Here is a 14,058-nt window from a genome sequence, read left to right as displayed (position 1 = left end):
CTGGCGAAAACAAACAAAATCTCAGTGTTGAATCGTTCGAGTGAAAGGCTGACTTCGGTCGCTGTTTTGACTAACTGTACAGCATTAAAATCGCCAAAACGTGACAGTTCGCAGGTAAGCGCCACTATTTCAAAACAAAAAGGCTGGTTTAACCGCGCGGTACTGAAACTAGTCTTGCGTTTTTCAGCACTCAACACGCTACTCGGCGAGACATACGATCTTGTAAGGAAATACCCCCCCCCCCCCCCCCCTAACGTTGATAGTGTTCTAGAATTTGTGCGCGCTTGCTCTTGCGTATCGTGACGTGTATTTCGCGTCAATAATGGATTTACAAATTAGAACACATCGATTACCGTAACAGAAGATTCACATTTAAGACGGAGGATTTTTTTGATGATGGCAAGTAAGTATGCACAAGGGCACAGCGGGAATCTGTTCCTCCTAATATTTGTTCCGCATCCGGGTTTTTTTGCTGGCTGGGAAGATGTTAGACCCATCAGTTGCTGGGAAAATAATCATCCCAATGGCTGTTCTGCTGGCCAATTTGTGGGGCCGAACTAGTTGTGCTGGGAATATTTTGGGGGCGGAGCGGTTGCTTAGGGGAAAAAATCGTCCCCACCGGTTATACGAGCAATTATTCATGTCTAAACTTCCTAACCAATGCTGGCTGGAAAAGAAAAAAATGGTCCCAGCAACTATTAAAATGGATATATTCTGCAGCAGAACATATTCAAACAACGAAATATGCTATTTTAACGTGTTTCGTGAAGGGGGGGGGGGGTCGTTGTGTGCCCTTGTATGCAATCAAGTTATCATTGGTTGCAATAAGAAATATGTTTAGTCTCTTACAACATCTCAAAAACGGTTTGCCTGAGTGTAAGTGATGTGATCATTTCTTTTATGTTCTAGGGCATCTAGGGGACACGGGGAGATATGTAAGTAAAACGTTACTACCATGGCAATACAGTATGATCGTATGATAGAGAAACAGTATTAAGTATACTATAGCAATATAAAAGTAAGGAATCATGATGATGCCCTATATGATAATTGGTTATTGTTTAAATACATAGGGATTGCGGTAATGTAAATCAAATTCAATTGCCTTCTTGCTTAATCTGAGCTTGGTTTCTACTGATTGAGACTTGCTCAATGTCAAGAAACGCTTTCCACGACGCAGGCTATAATTTAACTTGATCCTGACTGAGATTAGAACCCAACTGCACCTGCGATTGTTATATTGTTGTAGTTTGTAAACACCCCGGGCGTTTATTAGATCATTTACGGTAATACAGGTGAGCGTGGTGACCAGGAATACATTAGTAATTAATATGAACAGCCCAAAGGTTTTAAAAATATCTTCTCTTTTAGATTTCCAAGCTGGAAGGCCACCTCTCGTACACGGAGAGACAGTTCAAGAAACACAAAGTGCGCAAAAGACTCAATTGATTATAAAATGCTAATAACATGTATAAATTTCTAAATAGTTTCTCCTTTCTTTTTATCAAAGGATGAATCTCACAGAAGAATCATGGCGTGAGTATATTTCCTATCTCTTTCCCGGATGTCAAATTCTATGTGAATATATCAGGCGCGTACACAGGGGGGACATTTCTTATTAAGGAATCTTCAAATACTATGATTTTCCGTATGATAACTAAGACTTCATACCCCCCCCCCCCTGGCCAATCCTGGGAACGCTCCCGTATGTGCATTTGCTGCTGTTTTTACTTACCCATTGTTTGATGAAAAAATCTGTCTCAGTTACATTTTTAATTAATAAAATGCTTGCCTCTAGCGGCCATCCGTTATCACAAAAGCGAAACCAATGGAAGGCGGCATAGTTTTTAAGATTACTTCTAAAATTTCAGGTTTCTTTCAACCTTTTTCTCCAAAGATATCTCTCCTAAAAACATTTCTTGAAGACTCAATTAATACTGCTTAACAGCTGATTTTCGTTTGTTTTTCAGTCTAGAAAACGAGAAAAGAACCCTGTTACGGACGCATGTAAGTGTTTTATTCTAATAGCTCTATCTATACCTAAGTAACTAAAACTAATTTTCACACCTCTGACCTATGGCTTGCTCATGTAATGCGGAATTCTTTTATTTTTTTTTCTTAATGTTTTATTTATCTTATAGGCTGACAACATCGAAGCTTTTGAAAGGTATGAGTCATAAATCTGCCCACAAGAAGTACATTTAAAACAAACGAAACATAAACATAAACAGTCGCACCTTCTACATAACGGACACTACTAAGGTAAAAATCCTTAAACTATTCAGTCAAACCCAAGCGTCCTAATTGGCTGCAATTGATTTGTTTCTCGTAGGACTCTATCCAGATTCAAAGAAGAATTGCAAAATTTGAAGAGAGTTAACGTGAGTCATATCATTACAATGGCGCGCCCGCTCCCGATTTGCTGCAAAAGGGAATTTTTGGGAAGGCGTGCGCGACACAAGAGCAGCTAAGCAGACTATTGTAACGGCAAATTTAGAACTGCATTAGCCCTATTTTCACGTTCAACGTGCGCGGTCACGGACTTCAATGTTCGTTTTGAAATATTCGTGAGCGCGCGGGCCGTTCCTAATGCCGTTTGCATTGACTTGCTCAAGCTCTCCATTATTAACATTATTACCGACACCATCGACAATTATCATTATCCCAGCAACATCATGATCTGACACATATCGTTTCCACTATAAATCCAATCGCCAACAATCATTTTGTTTTTGTTTTAGATGGAAACTTCAGACGAGCTCGCCGACCTTAAAGACGAATTACAGGATAAAAATGAGTAAGATTTGAATGGGAAAGACTTGTCATCACAATATCATTAGTCATCATAACCATATCATCATCATCATGTCATCATCACCATGTCAACATCACCATGTCATCATCATCATGTCATCATCACCATGACATCATAACCATGTCATCATCACCATGTCATCATCACCATGTCAACATCACCATGTCATCATCACCATGACATCTCCACAATGACATATCATGATCACATTATCAACAGTTTGAAAGAGGGAAAGGACTTCAATCCTGTACACGAATTTTTTTTTTTTTTTTAATTAAATGCATTGTTGGTTGCGTTTATTTCGTCATTAATAATATTATCCATACGACTATCCATTACTGAGTGGTATGACTAAAAAGTATACAGAACAGCTTTGGAAAAACAAGGCGACGTACAATGCTCGAAACATGTCGACATGTTTTTGACAGAGGCGTGAAACAAACCATACTTTATTTGATCGTGTGTTGTTTTCGTTTCCCCGTAGAGCATTATCGAAATGTGACGAGGAGCTCCTAGCTTTCAAAGAAACTAGTGTGAGTGCTGTTCGCATGCTGTTCGCTTATCAACTTGACCCAATCCCCCCGCAACGTAAGAATAACAAATAGGCGACTTGCACTTAGAGATCACGTGACTTTTTTGGTGGCAAACTCACCCCGCTCCGGCTTTTTGCGGCAAAATAACAATAAAAAGCAACTTTTTTAGCGCTTGAGAATCAGACAGAAAGCTTTTTAAAGGGCTTATTTTCACTGAAATATTTAAAATTTTCGCTGCTCTCTGGCGTGACAGCCCGCAGAATTTCCTGTGTGAAGATCGACTACCTAGAAAAATTTGGAGATTTTAGAGCTGTATCATACTCGTACCCAGTCCCACGCATGCTCGAGGATACGACCCAGGGGTACCATAAATGAACTGATATTTGCATTTTTTTCGTATAGTTGGATTACGCCAAGGATATTGCAAACCTGCGCGAAGAAATCCAAGCTCTTAATCAGTAAGTTACAGCAGGATTTTTTTGATCGATAATCCATACACCACAACGCAGGCTACCAATATGTTATTGAGACCTGCCTTTTTTTCCTATTTGTAGATGCACAGGTATCCCAAGCTCCCAGTTTATGAGCGCGCACTGTGAGCTTGGGATACCTGTGGATGTGTAGATCGTTCTTGCACTTACACATCTCATTTTTCAATTTTCTTGTTCCATATTTAGAATCATTTCTGGGCACGAGATGGAACTGGTGAAGCTAAAGTCGGAACATGTATGTACTTCTTGTAATAACCAAGTCAAAGAAAGCGCCCTTGTTTTCAACTTTTTTTTGTCGTTTAAATTGAATACTGGGAAACCAGGGGCGTAGCCAGGATTTTAACAGGAGGGGGCCCAAAAGACTTACAAGGGTAAGGCATTTTCCCGTGTATGTCAATTAATCTAACTTATTTTTACTGTATTCGAGCTGCTAGAGAGAAGGGGGGGGGGGGCTCTGGACACTTTTCTGGCTACGCCCATGGAAACGAATTAAAATGTTAAGATATACCAAGAAAAGAAGTGAATTGACTTAAGCAAAGCTGGTTGTTGTTATTGGATTTATGGGTGACGGGTCATTACATTTATTGTTGCTATTATTATATTAATGGCCGTCTTACATGTATGAATAATACAGAATTAAATTAATAAATTTATTTTATTGTGCTGCAAATCTAGGCCCAAGAAATAGACGAGAAAAAGCAAGAAATCTCCACAAAAGACGAGTAAGGATTTTTCTAAAAGTATGACCAATAGTTTATAGTGCACCTATAAACTACTTTGTAATATCATTTGTTTACAGACTTATCTCTGATCTCCTGGTCAAGCTTGATACGCTTCAGCATATTATTGTAAGTCATAGTCCAGAGCTCGTTGCTGATATTCATGCAATTATGGGCTGATCTCATGTTATGACACCCAGAGAGTATAGAGAAACAACAACGGCGTGGACAAGTGTGCCTTGGAGTAAAATCAGGCTGTTCTTTCTTCTGGTTTGTTAAATATCTAGATCTCTTGCCATATCCCAAAATTTTCAAGTTTTGACATGACGGTGAAAACTAAAATACAAAATTCAAATCTATACCACAAGGTTTAAGGTTGGTTCTCACTATGGCGCAATCGTTAGCGCAAACGGAAGCGCAATACAAGTGACAATCGTCAGGCGCAAGCGCAAGAAAAACAAGTATTTTCTTATGCGCTTACGGCCAAGTAAGAATCAACCTTTATTGAAAAAAAAATGAGCTTCGGACACGGTTTTGGCTCTGAACCTGTGGGAAACACCGGTACAAAAAATTCAAACCATATAATGACCATACCATGAAACCTAATCTGGTATAACCATATTTAATCACTCTATTGGACATCCAGTAAACATTTTTATTTCTACCCCTCCTGAAAACCTTTTTTCCTCTTCTTTCTATTTCTAATCTGCTTTAGTCACTTTTAATCTCGCTAATAAACCTTTATCTCTTTCCTGTAAACATTTTGCCTTTTTATTTCTATTTCTATATTCAGACCATGCATAGGATGTCGACATGGGCACGGTTCAAGCGACGTGTGGCCAGGAGTTTCCGCCGAGGCTCATCAGATGACCATAAGCCTGATGGGGGCAATATTGGGGGGAATATTGCTGCCATTAGCGCAGATAAAACAGTGGTCGCGAGGAATACGAAATGATTAAGGAGCTTGATTGCGTTTACAGTGATTTTAATAAAACGGCTATCGATAATGCTAAGCGTGTCTCGTGGATGTCAAAACAAATAACACACTCACCAGCACGAACAGGTAACAATATCACACAAACGCGATTAAACGCGCACACGAACGCGAGATAACGCGCACACGAACACGAGTTAGCACGCTAGCGGACGTAAGTTAACACGAAGATTAACACGCACACAAAGACAAGTTAGCACGCACACGAACACAAGTTATCACGGAGATTAAAACGAACATGAACACGAGTTAAAGCACTCACGGACGTAAAATAACACGGAGAATAACAAGCACACGAAGACAAGTTAACACGGAGATTAAAACGCACACGAACACGAGTTAACACACTCACGGACGTAAATTAACACGGAAACACGCACACGAAGACAAGTTAACACGGAGATTAAACGCACACGAACACGAGTTAACGCACTCACGGACGTAAATTAACACGGAGAATAACACGCACACGAAGACACGTGTTGATGTCTGCTTGCTAGTTTCTTCGCGTTTGTGTGAGTGTTATCTTGCGTCTTTGTGTAGATATTTGTGTGTTTTATTAATATTCTTGTGCTTGCTAAATCCTTTGCGTGTTAACTCGCGTTTGTGTGAGTGTTAATGTGTTTTTTGAAGCTCATGTAAATGCCAGTTCTTATTCGTGTGCGTGCTAACTTGAGCACAACCATAAACATGCTAAATAGCAGACTAGCTTGATGATTGTGTGCGTGTTAACATCCGTTTCTGAGTTGTTAATGTTCGTGTTTGGCTTTTAGTGTTCTTGTGCACCTTGATGTTCGTGTTATAAACTTTGCGTTCACGTGCGTAATGTTGTTCATGTAAACGCGTTTTGATGCTCGTCTCGACTCGTTTGATGCGCGCCAGCTCTCTGTTAACTTGCATCTTACACGAGCAACGACAAGGCACACGTACATTAACACACACATAACCACACAAGCTGCCTGTGATATAAATCAAAATTACGTGGTATAACGTGGGTTCCTCTAGATTGTAGGACCTACCAGGTGAAGAATGTTGCGCGCCCTGGTCACTTCCTGGTCATAACACGCTATTTTTTTGTCAAATGGGCTCCAATCTATCCAGGGATAAACATAAAGTAAAAGTGCGATGTATAAAGCAAGAAGATCTAAAAATCGAATGAAATACTATGATAAGCCAGTCTGTGCATTCTTAAATTGTCACGTGCGTTTGCCATCACATCGTCTTGCAAGATGATTTGTCACGCACAGACAGCCCAAGCCTCATGTCAGATATTTTTAATAAGGAAATACAATATACATTTCTGTTTATGAAAATAAAACGACAAAGCTTTTGACATATCGCGAGTCTTCGTTTTTTTCATTTTCCGGATAAAATGCTTCAAACCAAACAGCTAAATGAAGGCAAGAGCACACTGGGGGTGCATATTTTTAGTAAAACCAAAGGTTTACCATTCTAATGTTGTTAATTGCAAGCCGGGGTTAGTTCACAGAAGAGAACGGATTTAGTATTTTTTTTTATCATAGAATAAAGGTCAAATAAACACCAGGGCCTTTGGGGGCACGTGCCCCACCGCCTGCTACTGCATTGAACGTCATTGTGTTTTGTTTCATGTGTCTTGAGGAAGAACAGTCGAGAAAGGGAGTTTCTCCCTGAAGATACATAAAACAATACACAATGAGTGTATTGAGTGTAAAAAATAATGGAGACTGATACGTTAGGAGTATGTTTTTCGTTGTGTGTTTTCTTAACTTTTCTTGTTTTTGTATCTGTTTTAGTTTTAGCTTAGAGAGAACTAGTTTGCCAAGGTAATGGTGAGGTATATCAAATCGAAAATATTTCATTGGATCCAGTATTTTTACAGGCCTGTACCCAGGGGGAGGGGGGTGCAGGGGGTGCGAACGCACCCCTCCCCCCCCCCCCCCCCCCCCCACAACGGCCGAAAGTCCACTTTCGGTTGTCAAGAGACGTGCTATTTGTAAACAAAACTATAAAGCATAAGCGAGGTCACTTCGGTATGTCATCAATTCAAGTCAGACTTTTTTGCAGCCAAATTCGACAATAAATGTCCCGTGGAGTGCAAAAACATAAAACAATCCCTTTTTGTTTTTTGGGGGGCTGGTAAGATTTTTATCAGGGAACTCCCCTCCTCCTCCCCCCCCCCCCCCACCCCCACGGAAAATAATGTCCACTTTTTCGGATTTTGCACCCACCCAAAGAAAAATCCTGGGTACGGGCCTGTATAATGATACCACAGGCGGACCAGGATTAGAATCAGTCCCCCGTTTTGCTAAACCCCTTTCTGTGCCACATTTCCCCTTAAGAACAACACACGAGGCTAATATAGTACTGTAACTAGCTTTATTGAGAAAACAGACAAGACACAACTTCAAATTATATTTTATTTTCCTGAAGGGTCACGAGGGACTGATTCTAATCCTGGTCCGCCTGTGATGATACTATAATGTTATGACTTTAATATTATTTATAACTTTTACCAAGAAAGATAATTTCCTTTTTTCTTCGCTGCGTGTCGGAAGCCCTGCAAAGGCCTCTGAATAAACACTAATAGATCGAAGAAAGATTGAAAACCTTAGCTGATTGTACTCATGATAGGATAATATAGCAATTTTACTGCGGTTGTAATACAAACCGACGAACTCTCACACAAAGGTTATCAAGTTAAAAAGGACAATAGCGAGACGGAAGGAAATCAGAGACTCTTGCGGTTTTCGTTTCAGATGCATTATCTACAACGATCAAAACCGACCAGAAGATTCTCACAGCAGAAATACCAAGCATCCTTTGATGACGTGATCGCCTGTTAAAAATTTAGTTAGATGCGTGAAATAATAAATTCCATCCAATCAGAAGCCCGTTCCGGATACTGGCAAACAATGTCAAATTGTTGTCACTTTCAATATTTAACCACCCAGTTGCCTGTTGAGGGATTTCGTGTTCTGTTGTGAGAAAAACTCGTACTTGTACACCATGGCATCGAGACCAAAGGGATACGGAATGACAGCAGAGCTTGCCCGTAAGGTAAGGGGTGACCAGTATTTCTTGTAATTTTGTGTTTGGATAAGTTTTGCGTCTTCACCTTTTGGCTAACGTGTCAGCTAGATTCTTTGTTGTTCATAGCGGGGGTGTTGCCTTGAAATGCTCCAAATAAGACAATTATAGTTCAAGATAAAGCGTTTCTTATTCTCATTCCCATTCTATTGCGTCTTATTTTTCGTGAAATGAAGACTGAACGCCAAAAGTTTGCTAAGCTCGCTGATTATGATGATTATATTCTTACAGAATTACTTCTGAACATAAGTTCGCTTTAATAATCTCTTTATTTATCAAACATTCTTTTTTGAACCACAGGGGGTTATTCAACCAACTCCTAACTAGCTAAAGGTCATTATTTTGCGATTTTCTTTTGCAAGTCGTGACATATTTCAAGTTTTTTGTCTCTAGTGATTAGAATATGCAGATTTAATGATCCGAGCTGCATCCAATGTCAGTCATGCTCGTTTTGCGAGGCCTGTGTCGGTGTGAGCCGTCGTTAATTTCTTGTCAATGCTTTCAATTCATGAGAGTTAGTACTCTAGAAAATCTTCCCTACCACTCATCACATTACCCAAACAATCTTTAGCCATTTAACGCCGCCAAATAAGTTAATATCTCTACGAACTTTACAACGCCGATAAATGAGAGGAATAGGTAAAGGTTGATTAATTGTCATTAATGATTAATTGCCATTAACATGTTTTCAAAACAAAATACCACTCTGAGTGGTATTCAAAATCCCGTGCAACAAAATGTACTTGTTAAAGTGTAATAGTCAAGCCAGAACAAAAGAGAACAAAGATATCACAGTGTATTAGCACTAAATAAACTAAATAGTATTTCACGGGTTTTTGAAAACCACTACATACGTAAATATATTCGTTTAAAAGCTTTTATTCGCCCTTTCATGCCGCAAATCAAAACACAGGACATAGTTAAAACTACAATATACGGTTTAGCAATCGACAATTAAAATCAACACTGTGCACGCGTTCGCGCTTCAGGGATCACACTAAATTAACAAAAGGCCCACCCTCCGTATTTCATGAACCGCTTAGGCTATGACCATCAAACTTAAAATCTTGGGTGTTGTCGAATAATTATGACGTCGCAATGACGTCATAAATACGTTTGTTTAGCTATTCTTTCAAATATTGCCTAAATTATCAGATATCGAGTTGAAATCATCGTGCATCATTCAGATATGTCAGAATCAACCTTTTTACGGCTTTACGGTGCAAAAAGCCCATAAAATGTTTATTATCATTTTTTGTAAGAATTTTTTGACATCTTGGGTACGCCATCTTGTATTCTTCTTCTGGAATTATTACAGAAAAAAATATGTATTTATGCTCATAGTATTGATCAATAGTGGAAATATATATTGAATTGTAGGGAAAGTTGATTTCCGAACGACATTGAATGGGGGGCTTATAGACAGGAACAGAGTAGGTTCCGATCTTAAGATGCGCGCACCCGTGTTCTACGTGCGCAAAACCGTTGTGTCCCTAAGTAATTTGTCCCTGATTGTCTGAAAATGACTTTTATTTATAAAATTGAATATTCTGAAAAAATAATCGATTTATCTATCTGAAAATGCGGTTTGCATGTTAAATAATGGCTAAGAAACCAGAAAAAAATAAATCTAGTGACATTTTTAACAACAGCTGAGAGAGCAGAATTTACCCACCCCTCCCCCAAATATCGAAGGTAAAAACATTCTAGCGCTGTTGTAAAACTTGTCACCTAAACAAACTTATAAAGTTTAAATATGAAAACAGGACTAAAATATGAAAAATTCACTACTTTTTAGTTTTTGGGAAACTAATGTGTGAAAAAAATGGTTGCCATGGTAACATGGAGCGTCTCCTCGACATGTCAATGGCTTCAAAACGTCCGCAGATAGTCTATTGTTTTAGGATTAGGAATGAGCCAGTTTTGATTGTAGGATGTGTTTGAATTACTGTGATATTGAAACAGATTAAGTTCGCTACTGCTCCGCATATTAATTCATTAGAATCGATAGTCGCTATTAATCAATGAAAATTCAAAGCAAATTGTATGGGATTGATGTCGATAAAGGAACTTGGTACGAGTAAACTGATTTTGTTGATTTTTTATCGAGTATAGATATTATTTATTCTTATTTTCTTTTTTCAATGTCGAATTTCCAGCGTTTTCAGTTTTCAGAAAAACCTTTCCCAAAAATACATCATATTCCCAAACATCCTCGGGGACCCAGGGCGTTGCAGAGATCGGGGATACAGGAAGCGTGCGCGAAAGAAAGAGGACGAAAAGACGCCTTTGTCTTCGCTCGTACGTTCGCTTCCGGTCTTCGCGTCGCCCTGATTCCCTGAGGATGATTCCCCAAATTATTGGCAATGATCGTTGTAAATGATAAATTGGATGGACGGAAATTTGTCAGTATCGATTATCAGACAAATTGAGGGGGGTGGGGGGGGCTTGGGGATGGGAGACGCTCATACCCATCTCCTCCCGATCATCGCTTTGCCACAGAAAACCCGAACATCGAAGAGTACAAGATAGTTGCCTGGTGAAGAGATTAGGTTTATATTCTATACCCAAACCCCTGACTCACCATGTGTCTCAATAGAGAGATGCCAAGTACGACTCAGACCTGGCAGCACAAGCAACAGCGTGGATTGAAGGGATTCTGGGTGAACGTGTTTTTGGAGGGAAGACTGGTGCTGACGACGTGCACGAGGTTTTGAAGGATGGGCAAGTTCTCTGTAGGTATGTAGTGGATATTAGCGGGGAGCAATGCCTTAACAGGCCTCGAAATAAGGGGGGTTGGGGGTGTGACTATACAGAAGAATTAAAAAAATATTCTGGGGCACGGCCACGCCCTACTGGCTATTTCCTTAATGTTGGGTGTTGCACGTGCCCCCAGTGCCCCACCCCCTGCAAAGGCCCTGGGGAGGGTGTGTGATGGGGAAAAGACCTGGAATACCTGTGTACATATGGAAAAGATGGTTGTAGCTAGCTAGAGAAAAAAAAGGTGGGTTCTCCACCAACACACTCCCCTTCAAAAAAGTGTCTCATTCACAAACGTTTTTTTTTCAGGGTTGCTAATAAACTTGGAGGAAACATCAAGATTAACAGTTCAAAGATGGCCTTCAAGATGGTATGCAACCATCGCGATACAATATATTCTTCAGATCTACTTTAGTGGGTATCGAAGGCAAAGGGGCCGTATTTTCTCTTTCTCACATTTTTACCATTTTGATCACTAAACACCAGAATATGCAGATATTTAACAGTCGAACGATGTGTTTTAGTTTTTTTTTGGGGGGGGACTTTGACTGCCTTTTGACTTGTTGTTCACAGATGGAGAATACTGGAAAATTCCTGGAATTCTGTGACACGATTGGTGTTCCTAAAACCGACATGTTCCAGACAGTGGATCTCTACGAGAAACAGAACATGCCTGGGGTAAGATAATCAATTTTTTTTTACGGTTTTTGAAGCGCAGTCCTTGTTCTTGTCTCCCGCGCAGCCAGTCGGTCTCCCGCGCAGCAGTCGGTCACGCAACGCTCTGGGATGGTAGAAAGGTAAACGAGGCACGAGAACGAGGCGGAACAAGTCCGGTGGAGGGGAGGGGGTCTCCTTTACGCCCTTGGTTCTCGAGGATGACAAAATAGATGCGAATTAGAAGATTTATTCCATCTTCTGTTAGTATCCTTTATGCTCCTTACGTTCCTTTAGGCCCCTTAAAAGGCTGCATTTTTATCCAAACTTTCTTTTCCTTTCTGCTACACATTTTTCAGAGGTAAAAAGATCTGATAATTATTGGTGTGATGTACCGTTTTCGGTGCACATACACAGATATATATATACCATACGTGTGAATGGTAAAATCATAGTCGTAAACGTGAGGATGCGAACAATTCGATCAGTAAACGTGCGCCATTTTGTAGCAATCCCGCTGTTCAGAGCACCTGCAGGCGTTTTGTTGCTAGTGCGCATTTGCACCCTTCACTTCTCATGATTACAATAATGGCGTGGGAACCAGGCTTAAGCCGCGCGCACCCTGCGCAACCCCCTGTGTACGCGCCTGAAGCACGAACCATTAAGAGACATGCTCGAAGACCCAGCAGCCTTTGCCCGCGGTCCCAGAGAGTTCTCTCGATCGTCGCGTGCCCGAACGAGAAAGCGCTGGATGCCTACAGAATGGAAAGATATATATTTTGTTCGATATAGAGTTTGATTTGTTTGCGTAGATGATTAATATGTTTTTGTTATCTTGCAGGTCATTAATGGAATCCATGCTCTTGGAAGAAAGGTGAGATTCACAAGATGGCTCACCTCGAACACAAATGAGGCGAACCAATTTTGTTTTTACTTTATTTTATTTTACATTTGAGTATTCTGAAAACTCTCGCCAACTACTGTGCTAGAAGGCGTTTCTCACTTCCGTCAATCAAATTTGGAATTTTAACGGAAAACATTTTGTAAACTTTGATTGCCCCGCATTGCTAGATTGGACCACTCAAACCTAGACTATAGTTCAACGGAAATAACAGAGGCGTGTCTAGAGAAAAACGCAGGGTGGGGATTAGAAGTATGAGTAGTTCGATCTTACTGACCACGGATCAAGTAAGATCAAATAGACACCCTTAGCTCTGGTAATAGGTCCATCTAGAAAATTTTTCTATAGAAATACACCCTTAGAATTAACCGTCTTCCAACGAAGTTGTTAGACCGGAGTCAAACTCAGCTTGTCACATGAGCAGGGTGGGGTCCGAATCCCTCTACCCCTCCCTCCCCCCTCCCACACGCGCATGGATAAAACGCGACTCTTTGACTATCTTTTTCTATCTTTTTGTTTTTTCAGGCTCACTCAACCGGCAAAACGTGTCTTGCCCTTGGTCCAAAGGAGGCGTCGGCAAATCCGCGCGAGTTCACCGAAGAGCAAAGACGAGCAGGACAGGGGGTGATTGGCCTTCAGATGGGATCCAATAAGGGGGCTAGCCAGGCTGGCGATCACTTCGGGCGGCCACGCCAAGTCGCAGGCAGCAACGTCTACAAATAACTGCTTTCATTTACAGAAAATCCCTTCTTTTCTGATATTCATAATTCTAGTGAAAAATAATGCAATTTAACGGGCTTAGGCTTGAATGCATAGGTATGCATAAAAATGTTTGATTATTATTTGATTTAAACTGTTAAACTGATGAAAAATCGTTGTTTTGAGACATTAGGAGTGGATTTAGAATCGTCTTTGTACTTATTACAAATAAAACTTTTGAGAGATATCTTGATTGCATTCTTTCACTTGAACGTTTTTTAGATAAACTTCAATGAACGCTCAACCAGTAGGCAACTTGCACAACTGATCACGTGACTTTAAGTGACAAAGTTAAGCTACAATAAACACTGAAATGACTGCGCCAGAAAATAACCTCTTTTGACAAAGGGTCGCGAAATAGTT

General features: G+C 40.3%; 2 protein-coding genes across 2 annotated transcripts; both read left to right on the top strand.

The window, feature by feature from the left end:
• Positions 1-267: 267 nt before the first annotated feature.
• On the top strand, positions 268-5,571 carry LOC5518842. Its single transcript, XM_032363496.1, has 14 exons — positions 268-403; positions 910-935; positions 1,372-1,428; positions 1,511-1,536; positions 1,971-2,007; positions 2,142-2,167; positions 2,333-2,381; positions 2,742-2,797; positions 3,300-3,348; positions 3,751-3,806; positions 4,026-4,074; positions 4,515-4,561; positions 4,639-4,687; positions 5,352-5,571. Exons 1-14 carry the CDS (start codon positions 394-396, stop codon positions 5,511-5,513), a joined length of 699 nt encoding a protein of 232 aa, XP_032219387.1. The 5' UTR covers positions 268-393; the 3' UTR covers positions 5,514-5,571.
• Positions 5,572-8,432: 2,861 nt separating this feature from the next.
• Positions 8,433-13,882, top strand: LOC5518841 (muscle-specific protein 20). Its single transcript, XM_001638725.2, has 6 exons — positions 8,433-8,591; positions 11,221-11,360; positions 11,691-11,751; positions 11,955-12,059; positions 12,877-12,909; positions 13,462-13,882. The coding sequence occupies exons 1-6, from the start codon at positions 8,541-8,543 to the stop codon at positions 13,657-13,659; spliced, it is 588 nt and encodes a 195-aa protein (XP_001638775.1). The 5' UTR covers positions 8,433-8,540; the 3' UTR covers positions 13,660-13,882.
• Positions 13,883-14,058: the final 176 nt, after the last annotated feature.

This window comes from Nematostella vectensis, chromosome 14 (assembly GCF_932526225.1).
Source record: "Nematostella vectensis chromosome 14, jaNemVect1.1, whole genome shotgun sequence".
Classification (NCBI taxonomy): domain Eukaryota; kingdom Metazoa; phylum Cnidaria; class Anthozoa; order Actiniaria; family Edwardsiidae; genus Nematostella; species Nematostella vectensis.
This window is presented reverse-complemented; position numbering and strand designations above follow the sequence as displayed.

Coding starts and splice junctions, on each gene's coding strand:
- LOC5518842 (XM_032363496.1), top strand. Junction 936..1,371: donor TAGGGGACACGGGGAGATAT/GTAAGTAAAACG, acceptor CTTCTCTTTTAG/ATTTCCAAGCTGGAAGGCCA. Junction 4,075..4,514: donor TGAAGCTAAAGTCGGAACAT/GTATGTACTTCT, acceptor CTGCAAATCTAG/GCCCAAGAAATAGACGAGAA.
- LOC5518841 (XM_001638725.2), top strand. CDS start 8,541: ATGGCATCGAGACCAAAGGGATACGGAATGACAGCAGAGCTTGCCCGT. Junction 8,592..11,220: donor CAGCAGAGCTTGCCCGTAAG/GTAAGGGGTGAC, acceptor GTGTCTCAATAG/AGAGATGCCAAGTACGACTC. Junction 11,361..11,690: donor GATGGGCAAGTTCTCTGTAG/GTATGTAGTGGA, acceptor TTTTTTTTTCAG/GGTTGCTAATAAACTTGGAG.